Source organism: Ranitomeya imitator, chromosome 4 (genome assembly GCF_032444005.1).
Source record: "Ranitomeya imitator isolate aRanImi1 chromosome 4, aRanImi1.pri, whole genome shotgun sequence".
Classification (NCBI taxonomy): domain Eukaryota; kingdom Metazoa; phylum Chordata; class Amphibia; order Anura; family Dendrobatidae; genus Ranitomeya; species Ranitomeya imitator.
In genome coordinates this window covers 524075-540682 of record NC_091285.1, presented here as the reverse complement: position 1 = coordinate 540682, position 16608 = coordinate 524075, and the positions used below count along the sequence as shown (strand labels likewise).

The 16608-nt window shown below is 47.1% G+C and overlaps 1 protein-coding gene across 3 annotated transcripts in view; it reads right to left on the bottom strand.

The window, feature by feature from the left end:
* The window catches only part of PTPRO (protein tyrosine phosphatase receptor type O), a 484495-nt gene that overhangs the window by 247684 nt on the left and 220203 nt on the right, over positions 1–16608 (bottom strand). For all 3 annotated transcript variants that reach the window (XM_069762736.1, XM_069762737.1, XM_069762738.1), the window contains exon 7: positions 14856–15052. In XM_069762736.1, coding sequence (XP_069618837.1) covers positions 14856–15052 — 197 coding nt within the window. The remainder of the gene's footprint in view (positions 1–14855; positions 15053–16608) is intronic.

Here is a 16608-nt window from a genome sequence, read left to right as displayed (position 1 = left end):
CATCATTCAGCTAAATGACCACAAATCGATGAAACAAGTCTCTGACAATGTCACTAATGAAATGCTGAAACATTGCAGGAGCATTGCCGAGTCCAAATGACGTGACCAAGTACTTGGTGTCCATAAACTGATCTAAGCGCCGTTTTCCATTCATCACCTGGTCTAACACACACCAACTTACATGTCCCTCGAAGATCCAGTTTCATGAATAACTTTGCTTGACAAACTTTGTCCAGCAACTTATGTGTCAAAGATAGAGGGTAACGATTCTTTACAGTCATTTTAATGAATTCTGTGTAATCAACGCAGGGTCTTAAGGAACCATCATTCTTTTTTGACAAAGAATTTAAGCAAACCTGCTGGTGATGAAGATGGACGAATAAACCCTTTAGGTACATTGATGTATCCCTGAGTGTTTTTATCTCCTGATCTGATATGCCATTGAGTAAATTCTTCTGAAGGGTATAACTGCTCCGTGCAATAGATCAATTGGACAATTATATGGTCGATGAGGAGGGAGCTTGTCGGCATTTTTCTCATCACGTACTGTACATCATCAAGTTCCTTATATACAGATGATAGTTTAGAAAATTGTCCAGGATCCTCTACAACCTTTTCATTTAATGAAGCCTGTGGGGGTGGACAGGAGCTCGAAAAGACACTTTCCCAATTGATCATGGGATTTTCAGCCGGTAGCCTTGGAAAGCCAAGGATGATTGAGAAATTAGGAAGAAGGATAAAACCTTATGGTGATTAGGTTCCATAACTATCTACAAGGGCTCAGTCTCTTGACTCACTAGTCCTGAGCTTAGTGGAGATCCATCAATAGTTTCCATAATTATAATAGATGAAAATCTATCTTGAATTTTTACCCTGTGTTCTTTGGCAAAAGATATGTCCATAGAATCTCCATTTGCTCCTATAGCAACCATGACAGATGTGGAAATCCACTGACAATCAACTTGAAAGTCGATAGAAATGAAGCAATAAGAATCTTAGTTTTCTTTCTTAATGTTGGGTGCAATAGAGGAAATTGAATGGATGACAGCATTCGCTGGAGGCACGGGATCCTTCATCAGAGAAGTTGGGATCCTCTACCACTGCCAATGCTTTACATAGTCGAGAAGGACAATTGATGAGAAAGTGGTCAGACTTGCCACATACTGGTTTTCAGATGTCTCCTTGCTTCCCTCTCAGCACTTTTATCAGGCTGTCAGTTTGCATGGGTTTAGCTTCAAATGTCTGAGGACTCGTTATCTCAAAGTCTCTGGGACTGGTGGTTGAAGGAGGTGGACAACGGTTACTGTTATGGGCCCAATTTGAATTCCACTTCTCGTGTTGTCTTTCTGATAATCGGGTGTCTATACGAATATAATGGTGAATAAAGCAATCACAATTTGTGGGAGCATCGCGTGCACTGGAGAGTCTGTTCTTTAAAAAAGACAATTTTGTAGCATTATTCCATTCAGTATCAATCCCACAACTTCTGAACAGATGGCGGAGTCGGCGACAGAGCGCTTACCTGGTGTAGAGCCATCAGTGTAGACCACGATGAGGGCCATCAAACACCCGGCTGCCAGGAAGCCTCCAGGTCATTAAGTCTATCATCATGAGTTTCAATAAGGGGCGGCCCAGGCTAAAGTCAGGAGCATAAACCAAAGAAGTATTCACAGAGAATTGTACTGTATACAATAGAAGCTTTTATTGATAAAGATTAAAACATGATTACACAACAGATAGGATAATAAAGGATAATTACACAAGACATATACAAAGAAAAAGAGGAAATAAAAAACGGAATATAAGACAATGATATGCGAGAGGGCCGGGTATGTCACCCTGATTGGCAATAAATGATTCCAAACAATGATACAATTGAAATCGCTCTTGTGTATTTTTCATTGTGGTCATTGCTGCTCATGCAACTGAAATGATTGTTATTGCTATAGCACTATGCACTTTAGTGATTAATATAAATTTATCGCAGGATGTCGTTACTTTACATGCTATACAATGTAACATCTCCTTATACAAATACATTTATTTCTAACATTCTTGAGGTTATTGGCGTTTTACATAAATACAGCATTACGCACATTTTACTATGAACTAATGTATCTTGCGCAGCGGTGCCCATAATTGTGTTCGTTACGATGGTTCTATCATTGTTTTGGATCATTTATTGCCAATCAGGGTGACATACCCTGCCCCCTCACATATCATTGTTTTATATTCCGTTTTTTATTTCCTCGTTTTCTTTGTCTTGTGTAATTATCTTTTATTATCCTATCTGTTGTGTAATCATGTTTTAATACTTATCAATAAAAGCTTCTGTTGTACACAATTCTCGGTGAATACTTTTTTGGCTTAGGTCTTGTATTTTGGTATTCATAGTATAATTAATTGATTTGTAATCATGGGATTTCTTTTCTATATAGGTTTTTGTTTGTTTAAGGTCAGAAGTTTAATGATACACAATAGCTTAGATATGTCAGTATAGAAGTACAATTTGTACAAGAAGGAGGAGAATAGGAAATAGTACAAGAGGGAGTAGAAAAGGAAATAGTAAAAGAGGGAGGAGAAGAGGAAATAATATAAGAGGGAGAAGAAGAGGAAATAGTACAAGAGGGAGAGGAAGAGGAAATAGTACAAGAAGGAGGAGGATAGGAAATAGTACAAGAGGGAGGCGATGAGGAAATAATACAAGATAGAGGAGAAGAGGAAATAATACAAGAGGGAGAGAAAGAGGAAATAGTAAAAGAGGGAGAGGAAGAGGAAATAATACAAGAAGGAGAAAAATAGGAAATAGTACAAGAGGGAGAAGAAGAGGAAATATTACAGGAAGGAGGAGAAGAGGAAATAGTACAAGAGGGAGAAGAAGAAGAAATAGAACAAGAAGGAGGAGAATAGGAAATAGTACAAGAGGAAGAGGAAATAGTACAGGAAGGAGGAGAAGAGGAAATAGTACAAGAGGGAGAGGACGAGGAAATAGTACAAGAGGGACAGAAAGAGGAAATAATACAAAAGGGAGGCGATGAGGAAATAGTACAAGAGGGAGAGGACGAGGAAATAGTACAAGAGGGAGGAGAAGAAGAGTAAACAGTACAAGAAGGAGGAGCATAGGAAATAGTACAAGAGGGAGAGGAAGAGGAAATAATACAGGAAGGAGGAGAAGAGGAAATAGTACAGGAAGGATGAGAAGAGGAAATAGTACAAGAAGGAGGAGAATAGGAAATAGTACAAGAAGGAGGAGCATAGGAAATAGTACAAGAAGGAGGAGAAGAGGAAATAGTACAAGAGGGAGAGGAAGAGGAAATAGTACAAGAGGGAGAGGAAGAGGAAATAATACAAGAAGGAGAAGAATAGGAAATAGTACAAGAGGGAGAGGAAGAGGAAATAGTACAAGAGGGAGAGGAATAGGAAATAGTACAAGAAGGAGGAGAATAGGAAATAGCACAAGAGGGAGTAGAAAAGGAAATAGTAAAAGAGGGAGGGGAAGAGGAAATAATACAAGAGGGAGAAGAAGAGGAAATAGTACAAGAGGGAGAAGAAGAGGAAATAGTACAAGAAGGAGGAGAAGAGGAAATAATAGAAGATACAGGAGAAGAGGAAATAATACAAGAGGGAGAGGAAGAAGAAATAGTACAAGAAGGTGGAGAATAGGAAATAATACAAGAGGGAGAGGAAATAGTACAAGATGCAGGAGAACAGGAAATAATGCAAGAAGGAGGCAATGAGGAAATAATACAAGAAAGAGGAAGAGATGAAATAGTACAAGAGGGAGGAGAGGAAATAGTACAAAAGGGAGGCAAAGAGCAAATAGTACAAGAGTGAGGAGAAGAGGAAATAATAGAAGAGAGAGTAGAAGGGGAAATAATACAAGAGGGAGAGGAAGAAGAAATAGTACAAGAAGATGGAGAATAGGAAATAGCACAAGAGGGAGTAGAAAAGGAAATAGTAAAAGAGGGAGGAGAAGAGGAAATAATACAAGAGGGAGAAGAAGATGAAATAGTACAAGCGGGAGAAGAAGAGGAAATAGTACAAGAAGGAGGAGAAGAGGAAATAATAAAAGATACAGGAGAAGAGGAAATAATACAAGAGGGAGAGGAAGAAGAAATAGTACAAGAAGGTGGAGAATAGGAAATAATACAAGAGGGAGAGGAAATAGTACAAGATGCAGGAGAACAGGAAATAATGCAAGAAGGAGGCAATGAGGAAATAATACAAGAAAGAGGAAGAGATGAAATAGTACAAGAGGGAAGAGAGGAAATAGTACAAAAGGGAGGCAAAGAGCAAATAGTACAAGAGTGAGGAGAAGAGGAAGTAATAGAAGAGAGAGTAGAAGAGGAAATAATACAAGAGGGAGAGGAAGAAGAAATAGTACAAGAAGGTGGAGAATAGGAAATAATACAAGAGGGAGAGGAAGAGGAAATAGTACAAGAAGCAGGAGAATAGGAAATAATACAAGAAGGAGACAATGAGGAAAAATACAAGAAAGAAGAGAAGATGAAATAGTACAAGAGGGAGGAGAAGAGGAAATAGTCAAGAGGGAGGAGAAGAGGTAATAGGGAATAATACCAGAGGGAGAGCAAGAAGAAAGAGTACAAGAAGGAGAAGAATAGGAAATAGTACAAGAAGGAGGCGATGAGGAAATAATAAAAGAAAGAAAGAGAAGAGGAAATAGTACAAGAGGGAGGAGAAGAGGAAACGGTACAAGAGAAAGTAGACAGAGGAATAATACAAGAGGCAGAGGAAGAGGAAATAGTACAAGAGGGAGGAGAAGAAGAAATAATACAAGAGGGAGGTGATGAGGAAATAATACAAGAGAGAGGAGAAGAGGAAATATTATAGAGAAAAAGATATATAGCCAGCTCACCAGTAATCACCGCAGGTGCACGGAACTCCACTGCAGGCAAACGTAATGTTCATCAGGAAAAAAAGGAGATTGAGTTCCAGCTCCTAAAACAATCTGTTTATTGAATCCAAGCATAAAATCCAAATGTCCATGGTGTACAGACTCCCACCGGTGTACAGAGCTCTGATAAAGATCATTCTGATCGAAACGCGTTGCCGTTTAGTCTCTGTCACCTCAGGCACTTACCGGTGGGAGTCTGTACACTATGGACATTTGGATTTTATGCTTGGATTCAATAAACAGATTGTTTTAGGAGCTGGAACTCAATCTCCTTTTTTTCAAGATGAAATAGTACAAGAGGGAGGAGCAGAGGAAATAAGGCAGGAAGGAGGAGTAGGGGACATAGCACAAGAGGGAGGCGATGAGGAAATAATACAATAAAAAGGAGAAGAGGAAATAGTACAAGAGGGAGGAGAAGAGGAAATAGTACAAGAAGGAGGATAATAAGAAAGAGAAGAAGAAGGAGGAGAATAGGAAATAGTACAAGAGAGAGGAGAACAGGAAATAATACAAGAAGGAGGAGAAGAGGAAATAATACAAGAGAGAGGAAAAGAGGAAATAGTAAAAGAGGGAGGAGAAAAGGAAATAGTATAAGAGGGAGGAGAAGAGGAAATAGTACAAGAGGGAGGAGAAGAGGAAATATTACAAGAGGGAGGAGAAGAGGAAATAGTACAAGAGGGAGGAGAAGAGGAAATAGTAAAAGAGGGAGGAGAAGAGGAAATAGTATAAGAGGGAGGAGAAGAGGAAATAGTACAAGAGGGAGGAGAAGAGGAAATAGTACAAGAGGGAGGAGAAGAGGAAATAGTACAAGAGGGAGGAGAAGAGGAAATAGTACAAGAGGGAGGAGAAGAGGAAATAGTACAAGAGGGAGGAGAAGAGGAAATAGTACAAGAGGGAGGAGAAGAGGAAATAGTACAAGAGGGAGGAGAAGAGGAAATATTACAAGAGGGAGGAGAAGAGGAAATAGTACAAGAGAGAGGAGCAGAGGAAATAGTACAAGAGAAAGTAGACAGAGGAATAATACAAGAGGGAGAGGAAGAGGAAATAATAAAAGAGAGAGAAGAGGAAATAATAGAAGAGGGAGGCAAAGAGGAAATCATACAAGAGAGAGGAGAAGAGGAAATAGTACAAGAGGGAATAGACAAAGATATAATGAAAGAGGGAGGAGACAAGGAAATCTGTTGTGAATTCTGTGGCCAAGCTCCCTCCTGTGGTCGAGAGTGGTACTTCTCCTGGTTCTGTCTATGAGCTTCCTTTGGTGGATGAGAGTGGTACTGCGGCTTCTGAGTTTCCTTCCTCAGGTGATGAGGTTAAGTCGTTAGGTGCTGCTCTATTTAACTCCACCTGGTGCTTTGATCCTGGCCTCCAGTCAATGTTCTAATATTGGTCTTGCTTCCTCCTGGATCGTTCCTGTGGCCTATCTCTCCAGACAGGCTGGAGCGAACCGCCCGCCCCTCCCCCCCCGGGCGGCGTAAGTGGAATCCGCCATGACAGGGGGTTTGGAGCAGGGGACAAGGGGTGGGGGCGTGTCGTTCGTTCCAGGGTGAGGGGTAGTGGTTGGCGAAGGGGTTGATGGGAGCGGGGGGTGGAGCGGTCACTTCCCGCTCTACGGAATCTGGAGCAGGCACGAACGCTGGTACCTGCGGTGAACATGTCCGACATCGACCGGGTACTGTCCCAACTGCGGGCGGCGGCGGCGTCACAGCCGCCCGGCTGGCTGGAGGCGCAACTAGCGGGCATTCTGGGAGGCCCTAGCGGCAGCGGAGCTGTTTCCCCCGACCCATTGGCGGCTGGGCCCAGTGAGCGGCGCTCTAGGCGTGTGCGCCCCCCTCAGCGGTTATCACCGGATGCTGCCCCGGCGCCCCAGCGGCGGCGCAGGAGCCCGTCACCGGACCCTCCGGGCCGCGTGCCTGCTTGCAGGCGCCCCAGGAGGCCGCGGTCCGGGAGGAATCCACCTGCCGCATTGGGGCATGCGGCGGCAGTTGGCCCCTCTCCCTCATCTACCCGGGGGGGTGGGCCCATGCACCCCAGAGCGGCTGCAGGACGTGGTGTGAGCACAGCGGGCCGCGGCGGTTATGCCCGTCCCGGGCGGCCTGGTTCCGGCGGCAACACGAGACGGCGGGGGAGCATTCCAGCAGCAGGCGGCGCCCCAGACTCGGCGGGGCTGCCAGGCTCAGTCGGGGTACGCCATTCCCCCCATGCAGCTGCGATCGGGCCTGCACCACTCCAGGGGACGGCGGTAGATGGCGGCGCTGTGGTCAGCGGGTCCGGGTCGGGGCCCGACAGATTCCTGGCGGCCTCCCAGAGTGATGGAGTCGGCACGGTCCCCTCTGCGGGTGGCGGAGCAGCTGGATCGGTGAGGAGCGAGGTCCACGTCCGGGTGGACGCACAGACGGCTTCGCAGGCAAGAGACGGCGGGACGGCGACGACGTCGGCGGCTGGGGGGACTGCTGCGCCCCTCCAGCCTGGTGAGAACCACTCTATGTTTTGTTTGTCCCCGGCGTGGTCAACGCCGATTATGACTTCGGTTGATCGGGTTGGGGGGTGTGTGGAGCGCGGCGATGGAGTCACGGTATGCGCGGATACGATGCGGGAAGGGGTGGGCGAGTTGTTGTCGGGGGTACGGGAGTTGTTGTCACGGTTGAGCAGCGGAAGGTCAGGACCGTCCCCTTTGTCAGCTTGGGTTGGATCGGCCGAATCAGGGTTAACGTTGTCGGGTAGCAGTTCGGGTGACCAGGGTAGGTCGGCCGAGCCGGTCTCGGTGTCAGTACAGACGGAAAAGGAGAAGGAAGGGGGTATTCGGCTGGATGATAAGGCATGTGGTGAGGTGTATGTGTGCTTTGAAGGGCCGTTGGGGGCGCATTTGAAGAAGGAAGTGCGCGAGAAGATTTGGAAAGATGAGTACGTGGAGATATTTTCACTGTTACCACTGGAGAAATTTAACTTGGACAAGAATAAGAAAGAGGATAGTAAGAAGGAGGATGAGGAGAAGCGGCGTTGGCGACTTATTCCTCAGACGTTCGTGAACTGGCTTCAGGCATTTGCGATTTTGGCAAGTGTTATTGGCGAAAAGGCTCCCGAGAATTGCTCAGCCTTGTTTTGTTATATGGATTCCATAGGGGAGGCGCATAGGGTTTATGGTGGTCAAGCATGGTTACGATACGATGAGCAGTTCCGGCAGCGGAAGGCGGTTCGTCCAGTGATCAGATGGGATCAGAAGGACATCGGTTTGTGGTTACGTGTAATGGCGCCGACGAAGTTCGGTCAATCCTTTCAAGGGGGGGCCGGATCTTCCGGCCAAGGCTTTGGACAGGGCTCCTCTGCGGGAGCCGGGGGTCAGGCGGGTCAATCCGGAAGCCAGAAGCATGGCGTATGTTGGCAGTTCAACGAGGGCCAATGTAAGTTCGGGGCGACTTGCAAGTTCAAGCACTTGTGCTCGCACTGCAATGGCGCCTCCCACGGAGCCTCCAAATGTTTTAAGAAGAAAGGGAGGCCAGAGGGTAATCCCAAAGAGGGCGACTCCGGTGAAGTTGGACGCGATGGCCCCCTATCTAAATAGGTATCCCGATAGGGAGGGGGCAGAGTTGCTTCGGGCTGGGTTTGATGTTGGTTTTTCTATACCGGCTCCGGGTTTTGCGATACCGCCGACGCTGAAGAACCTGAAATCGGCCGGGTTGCACGCTTCGGTGGTGTCTGAAAAGTTAGGCAAAGAGGTGGCGTTGGGTAGGATGTCTGGTCCGTTTCTTACTCCCCCTTTGGATGATTTGGTTGTGTCACCCCTGGGCGTTGTGCCCAAGAAAGAGCCGAATAAGTTCCGGCTCATTCAGCATTTGTCATACCCGAAGGGGAGGTCGGTTAACGATGGGATTGATCCGGAGCTCTGTTCGGTGGCTTATACTTCGTTTGATGAGGCAGCCAGGTGGGTGCGCATTTGCGGGAAGGGAGCATTGTTGGCCAAAACTGATATTGAGTCGGCCTTTCGTTTGTTGCCCGTTCATACTGATAGCATGAGGTTGTTAGGCTGTTATTGGGATGGTGCGTTCTACGTTGATCGATGTTTGCCGATGGGCTGTTCACTGTCGTGTGCTTATTTTGAGGCTTTCAGTTCCTTTCTGGAGTGGGCGGTGCGGGATGTGTCCGGTTTAGACTCGGTAATTAATTATTTGGATGACTTCCTGTGTATAGGCCCTGAGCAGTCTCAATGTTGTGAGGTCCTGTTAAGGACAGTTGTTTGGGTAGCGGAGCGCTTCGGGGTCCCGTTGGCACCGGGCAAGACTGAGGGCCCGTGTACGAGCTTGTCTTTTTTGGGCATTGTCATCGATTCTGAGAAGTGGGAGTTTAGGTTGCCGGTGGACAAGGTGTTGGGATTGAGGGACGAGGTGGCGCGAGCTAGGCGTGTGAAAAAATTGCCACTGCGTGAGGTGCAGTCGCTTTTGGGGAAGTTGAATTTTGCGTGTCGAATTATTCCCATGGGGAGAATTTTTTCACGTAGATTGGCCAGTGCTACGGCCGGGGTCACTGCCCCGCATCATTTTGTGCGTTTGTCAGCTGAGCACAAGGCTGACTTGGAGGTTTGGGACCGTTTTTTGTCTTGTTACAACGGGCGTTCATTGATGATGGAGGAGGCAGTGGGCAATGCTGATTTAGACTTGTTCACTGACGCTTCAGGCGGTATTGGTTTTGGGGCCTTTTTTGGGGGCCGTTGGTGCGCGGCCAGGTGGCCAGAAGCCTGGGTTGAAACAGGTTTGGTGCGGAACATTACGTTGTTGGAAATTTTTCCGATTTTGGTGGCGGTGCAGATTTGGGGCGATGAATTTCGGAACAAAAGGGTGCGCTTTAACTGTGATAATATGGCTGTGGTGTGCGCCATTAACAGTTTGACGACGGCGTCTCCCCCGGTGATCAGAGTGCTTCGGCAGTTGGTTTTGTCCTGTTTACACCTGAATGCTTATTTCACAGCTTCGCATGTGCCTGGTGTTAATAATTGCATTGCCGATTCTTTGTCTCGTTTCCAGTGGGAGCGTTTCCGGTCGCTGGCGCCGGATGCCGAGGAGACGGGCCTGGAATGCCCGGCGGAACTCTGGAACGTGGTGTCCGGGCTGCAGAGCCTTTAATCCAAGCGTCCTTAGCCCCGAGTACGTGGTCGGTTTATCAGGCGGTATGGAACAGTTGGGAGAGTTGGCTGGCGGCTTGCGGTGTCGGGAGTACGGGTTTTGATCAGGTGGGGGCATTGTTGCTGTGGTTGAGACATGGGGCGGATCAGGGATGGTCGGCAGCGAAGGTGGATAGGACGATTGCGGCTTTAGCCTTTGGTTTCAGGCTTCGGGGTTTTCAGGACGTGACAAAGTCCTTTCTGGTAAAGCAGGCTGCGAAGGGGCTGAGAAGATCAGGCAGCCGAGGAGATTGTAGGCGCCCGGTGTCCTTTGAAATGTTGGAGCGGTTGGGGGCACGTTTGAGTGACGTATGCGTTTCCAGTTTTGAGGTTGCGCTGTTTCACTTAGCTTTTTCGTTGGCTTTTTATGGAGCATTGAGGATTGGGGAATTGGTGTCGCCCACTACGGTTCGTCAAGGGGGCCTGTGGGCGGTGGACTTTTTTGTTTCCGAGGGGTCAATGCAGTTTTGGATTCGGAAGTCTAAGACAGATCAGATGGGGCGGGGTAAAAAAGTTGTTTTGGGCGCTGTTCCTGGTTCTGTGATGTGTCCTATTCGTTGCTGGCAGGCTTTTGATAGGTTGCGTCCGCGTGGCGACGGGCCGTTGTTATGTCACGAGGATGGGTCTTTCCTGTCCAAATATCAGTTTGTAGCGGTTTTTCGGCAGTGTTTAAAGGCCATCGGGGTAGATGCGGCCAGGTTCGCCTCCCATTCTTTCCGGATTGGGGCTGCCACCGAGGCGGCGCGAAACGGATTGGCTCCAGAGGTGGTGCAAAGGATTGGGCGGTGGGAATCCGGCCGCTATCGGAGTTATGTGAGGCCTTGAGCATCTGGGAACGGTTGATATTTTGGGTGTGTGGGCTTTTGTCTAAGTTGTTTATGTTTTTCAGGTCCATCCTCGCTGTTGGTGTGGATCGTCGGCCACTCATATGTGTACTGGGGCGCGAGACGGGCCGACGTCAGACAGGATGGAAGACAGCTCGGGTTTTCCAGGGACGTGGCCGTCATCAGGTGGTTGGGGTTTCGGGGTTTAAGTTGGAACAGAGTCCTGGAGGAGGTACACAATGGCATTCGTCTGGATAGGCCTCCTGACATTTTGGTTCTGCACGTTGGGGGAAATGACCTGGTAATTCGTCTTTGTCGAGAGTTAATACGGGACATTAAACACGACATGCTCCGCTTATGGGTTTCGTTTCGGGAGATGTCGATCGTGTGGTCCAAGATTGTTCCTCATACATCTTGGAGGCACGCCAGGTCGGTGGACAAGATAAATAGAGCCCGGATTAAGGTGAACCGGGCCGTGTCGGGTTTTGTTGTGCGAAACGGAGGTATGGCCGTGCGCCATTTTGAGTTGGAGCGTGGTGGTGACCAATTTCTTTTGGAAGACGGGGTTCATCTAAACGCGGTAGGCATGGATTTGTGGGCTCTGGGGTTGCAGTCGGGAATTGAGCGGGCCATAGCGGTTAAGGTTGGTGGGGTTTCGGTTACTTGAGGGGGTCAAGTATCCTCATGGTGGCGGGGGGAGGGGTCCTTGGAGTTGGTGCTAAATTGGCCTGGGGGGTCCGTCGGGATACAGACTCTCCAGTTGGTTTAAGTTTTGGTTGCGGGTCTGGTGATCTGGGGGAATCTTGGTAATGGTGGGCCAGATTCCTAAGTTGGAAGTGGACAATGGTAACCCTTCGGGGTATTTTGGTGCTCTCGAGCCTGTGGGGTAACGGCTGAGAGTAATCTACGGTTGGTCTCTTGTCCACTTGTTCATACTACGGGTGACACCAGATTTTAGCTTCAAGGACCCCTTCCCAGCTGTTTATGGTTATATGTTTTGTTTGTAATAATAAAGGCCGCTGTGGCCAATTATATCCAACTTGAGACTCATGTCGTTATTCGGAGGTTGGGAAGGAAAAGGGGTCGGTGATCCCTTGGGAAGGCACTTAATAAGGGGGTAGTCGACAATACCAATGTCATGCATAAGCTAAGTTTTGCTTGTGTTATTTTTGTTTGCTATTTTTTCTGTCCAGCTTGCTATATTGGTTTTTCTTGCTTGCTGGAAGCTCTGAGACGCAGAGGGAGCACCTCCGTACCGTTAGTCGGTGCGGAGGGTCTTTTTGCCCCTCTACGTGGTTGTTTGTAGGTTTTTGTGTTGACCGCAAAGCTATCTTTCCTATCCTCGGTCTATTCAGTAAGTCGGGCCTCACTTTGCTAAATCTATTTCATCTCTGTGTTTGTATTTTCATCTTACTCACAGTCATTATATGTGGGGGGCTGCCTTTTCCTTTGGGGAATTTCTCTGAGGCAAGGTAGGCTTATTTTTCTATCTTCAGGGCTAGTTAGTTTCTCAGGCTGTGCCGAGTTGCATAGGGAGCGTTAGGCGCAATCCACGGCTACCTCTAGTGTGGTGTGTTAGGATTAGGGATTGCGGTCAGCAGAGTTTCCACGTCTCAGAGCTCGTCCTTTGTTTTTGGTAATTGTCAGGTCACTTTGTGTGCTCTGAACTTCAATGTCCATTGTGGTTCTGAATTACCTGTTCACAACAGAAATCGTAAAAGAGGGAGGAGATGAGGAAATAATACAAGAGCGAGAGGAAGAGGAAAAAGTACAAGAGGTAGGAGAAGAGGAAATAGTAAAAGAGGGAGGAGAAGAGGAAAAAGCACAAGAGGGAGGAGAAGAGGAAATAGTATAAGAGGGAGAAGAAGAGGAAATAGTACAAGATGGAGGAGACAAAAAAATAATACAGGAGAGTTGAAATAAAGAAACAATACAAGAGGGAGAAGATGAGGAAATAATCCTAGAGGTACAGTTGAAAGCTATGATGGAAGAGGGAGCTGTCAGCTGTCTGCTCCTTGGGCATCTGACATCTTAGCGCAGCTGGCACGACAACTGTGCCGAGCATTGTAGACCATGTGCTGCAGAGACCGGAGCAGCAGGGGAACGGGGAGAGGAGTACCTTTTTGTAATCAATGAGTAATTTGTGGGGGCCATCATATTATTTGGAGGTCTATTTGTGGGGTCATCACCCTTATTGAAGGGCTATTTGTGGGGCCATCATACTATTCTGAGTTCTATGTTGCTGCCATCCTGCTACTTAGGGGGGCCATTATGTTATTTGCAGGTCTTTGTGGAGGGCCATCATACTATTTGGAAAGCCATCATATTATGTGGAGGACGATGTAGGAGCCATTCTATTACTGTTTGGAGGGCTATGTGAGGAACAATTATACTGTTTGGAGGGCTACGTGGAAGCCAACTATACTGTTTGGATGGCTGTATATGTGGGGGTAAATACAACTGTTTGGAGGGCTGTGTGGGTCTATTATCCTGTTTACAGGGTTGTGTGGGGCCATTGTACCGTTTTAAAGTCTAACAGAGCCCACTATGTTTTCAGGCGATTATACACTGTGGAGAGGTTGTGTGGTGGACACTATACTATATGAAGGGCGATATACTATGTAGAGGGCCACGTGGGAGTCAGCATATTGTGTGTGGGGGACTATGGGGCCATCATACTGTGTAGAGTATACACGATGGCTCAGTGGTTAGCACAGCAGCCTTGCAGCGCTGGAGTCCTGGGTTCAAATCCCACCAAGGACAACATCTGCAAGGAGTTTGTATGTTCTCCCCATGTTTGTGTGGGTTTCCTCTTTGTACTCCGGTTTCCTCCCACATTCCAAAAACATACTGATAGGGATTCTAGATTGTGAGCCCCATCGGGGATAGCGATGATAATGTGTGCAAATTGTAAAGCGCTGCAGAATATGTTAGCACTATATAAAAATAAAGATTATTTATTACTATTATCATACTTTGCGGGGGTACTGTAGGATCCTCATACTGTGAACGTTTAAGATACTGTGGAGGGATTAACTATGGGGGTATCTTACTGGGTTTGGGGTTTTCATTTGTTAACATCATGTGTGGGCATACTAAAGGGCTTCAATGGGGGACAAATTGCTTTGTAAACAGTACACAATTGTGGGATATACTCTTCTGTGACCCCGCCAAATAATACATTTTTTTGGGTGAGCGGTGTGGGGATGATAATTCCCATTTAGCTTTTGCTCTGTGGCCCCATGATTTCTATGTATGACCCTGGTGATTGGCTATTGACTTAAGGCCTAACCACATTCGCACAACCCTCCACCATGGCGGTCTCCTGACCTCTGGCCTGCCGATACCCTCACAACTTTCCTCCATGGTGGATTCAGGATCTCGAACCTGGCAATCCACATGTGACCTTCCTCCGCTGAGGAAACCTGGCCTCAGAATCACTTTTTCTCACACACCATAACGGAATTGGGACTTCAGGCTTGATGATACCTGCACAACCCTCCTCGGTGGTTGACCTCTGACTTTAGGCTTGCGGATTCCTGAATGAACCTCCAAATGTTGGTCATCTTAATCCCAGGCCTTCCAATCTGGCATGCATGCACTGGTCTGATCCCTCCCCCCCATATGGGTAAGTGATAGCTCTCTTATGAGCGGCACTTTAGTCTCCGGTAGCTATGGGCCCTATTAGCCCCCCATCCCCATGTGTGGGGATTACAGATGTTAATGTGTTTCTGAGATGTCAGTTAATGTTTACTATATGACCCCAAGGCTGCAGATACCCACACAACCCTCATCCATTGTGGGCTTCTGTCTCCAGGACTGATGATCCCAGAACCACCCTGCCCTGGTGGGCTCCTGTGTAATCTAGATGTAATACTGATACTTGGGTCACCCTCCCGTAGCTGGCCCCTGTGCAGAGTAAGCACAGCACTGTATACATGGGGTCTACGATGGAGCACGTCACCTCTTCACAGTACCGCTTCTCCAGTTGCTGTGTCTCCTTCTGCTTCTGGCAAGTTTGGGATTTTACAGACACAATGAATTCTTTGCTGCTCTCCGGAGATGACGTCCACGTAACCAGCGCAGTGGTAGAGTTGAGGGCGTTCACTGTTACATTCATGGCTCGCTCCGTCAGGTCTTCAAACCACTTCCCTTCAGGACCTAATTCATGAACAAATCTTTAGGAAAACATCCCCCGTGAAAATAAAAAACACAGAAAAAGAACTGACAATCCCTCTACAGTGCGCACGATTATTAGGCAATGGGTATTTGTGCAGATTCTTTTATTACTGAACAAGTCCAGAGCAGTCCGCCAATCTGAACGGTTAATAAACCCGAATAGAAACTGACAGTTTTCTCTTAGGAGATTATGCCTGTGTGGAATTATTATGGGACTAAACAAAACACGTAAATTTTCCATCCAATTGTTTATCTCTGTCTGTTACAGAGAGAATAAGAACCAAACAGCTCAAAATGGGCAAAATACATTTCTAACATTTCCACAAAAAATATCACTGGCTGATATAGTTATATATATTAATATGGCCGCCCTTGTCAATAACAGTCATAAGCTCCATCCAAGGAGTCTGTCAGCTACAGAACCTGTTGACAACCAACATTTCAGGCTGCACCAGCCTCCCAGACATGGATCATGGAGGCCACTGTTCTCCTTCCTAGGAAATCTCCATGTAAGAAGAGCCACAGGTTCTCACTAGGGTTTAGGTCCGATAAGGACAGGGCCGGGTTATTATTCTCCATGTTTGTGGCCTTTCCTGGTCCCGAGCAGTGAAGACTTCGATGCTGCGATGGAACCTTGTCCTGCAGAACAATCCTGGTTTTCTGGAGAGACACAAACTTGTTCCTGCTCCTCTCCTGTCAGAACGTGTCTTCATCACAAGCAGGAGGTTTGGGAGGTGATTGTGATCCATCTTCAATCCGATCCAACAAACTTCTCTGTAATAATCCCAGCCATAGCCGTGCCCACCTCCACCTCACTGAAGTCTGACGGGAAGAGGTGTTGCATAGTTTGGTCGCAGAAGAAACTTGTGAGATTAGATTATATGGGGTAATTCAACTTTTATCTACACAGAACATGAAGTGCATGCATCAGCTTCTTAATACAGCATAACAGGAAGTCTGAAGAACCTTTTACCAGAGAGAAAGTGAAACCAAAGTACAACAAGTATATGCATTACATTCATCTAAGCATATAACAGTAACAACATCGCCATCTACTGTCAGAAAAGTGTAAACTCCTCCTTCACACAAATAAGTCTGTATCTTTTGCATATCTGCCAACAAGAGGAAGTCTGTGCCCGGTACTGATCCAGCCCCGGCCCATCTGTCTGCTCAGTCCGGAGTTGTCTCATTAGTCCATAAAACCTGGGAACAATCTATCATATTTCTTGGTTCAGTCCTGATTTCTTCCCTCCTGCGTCTTGCTCAGTGGTGGTCGGGCTCAGCCTCCTCACCTCGGCTGTATCAATAAGAACTGAACACCTTGTACTTGGTCTTCCTCAAAGTTGTTCAGGATCGGCCTCCTCACCTCGGCCATGTTTCTGAGCATTAAACACCTTGTACTTCTGTGTCTTGCTCAGTGGTGGTCGAGCTCGTTCTCCTCACCTCATCTGAGTCTCTACTGTAAGCACTGAACATCTTGTAATTTTGCGTCTTGCTCAGTGGTCGTCAGGCTCAGCCTCCTCACATCGGCTGTATCT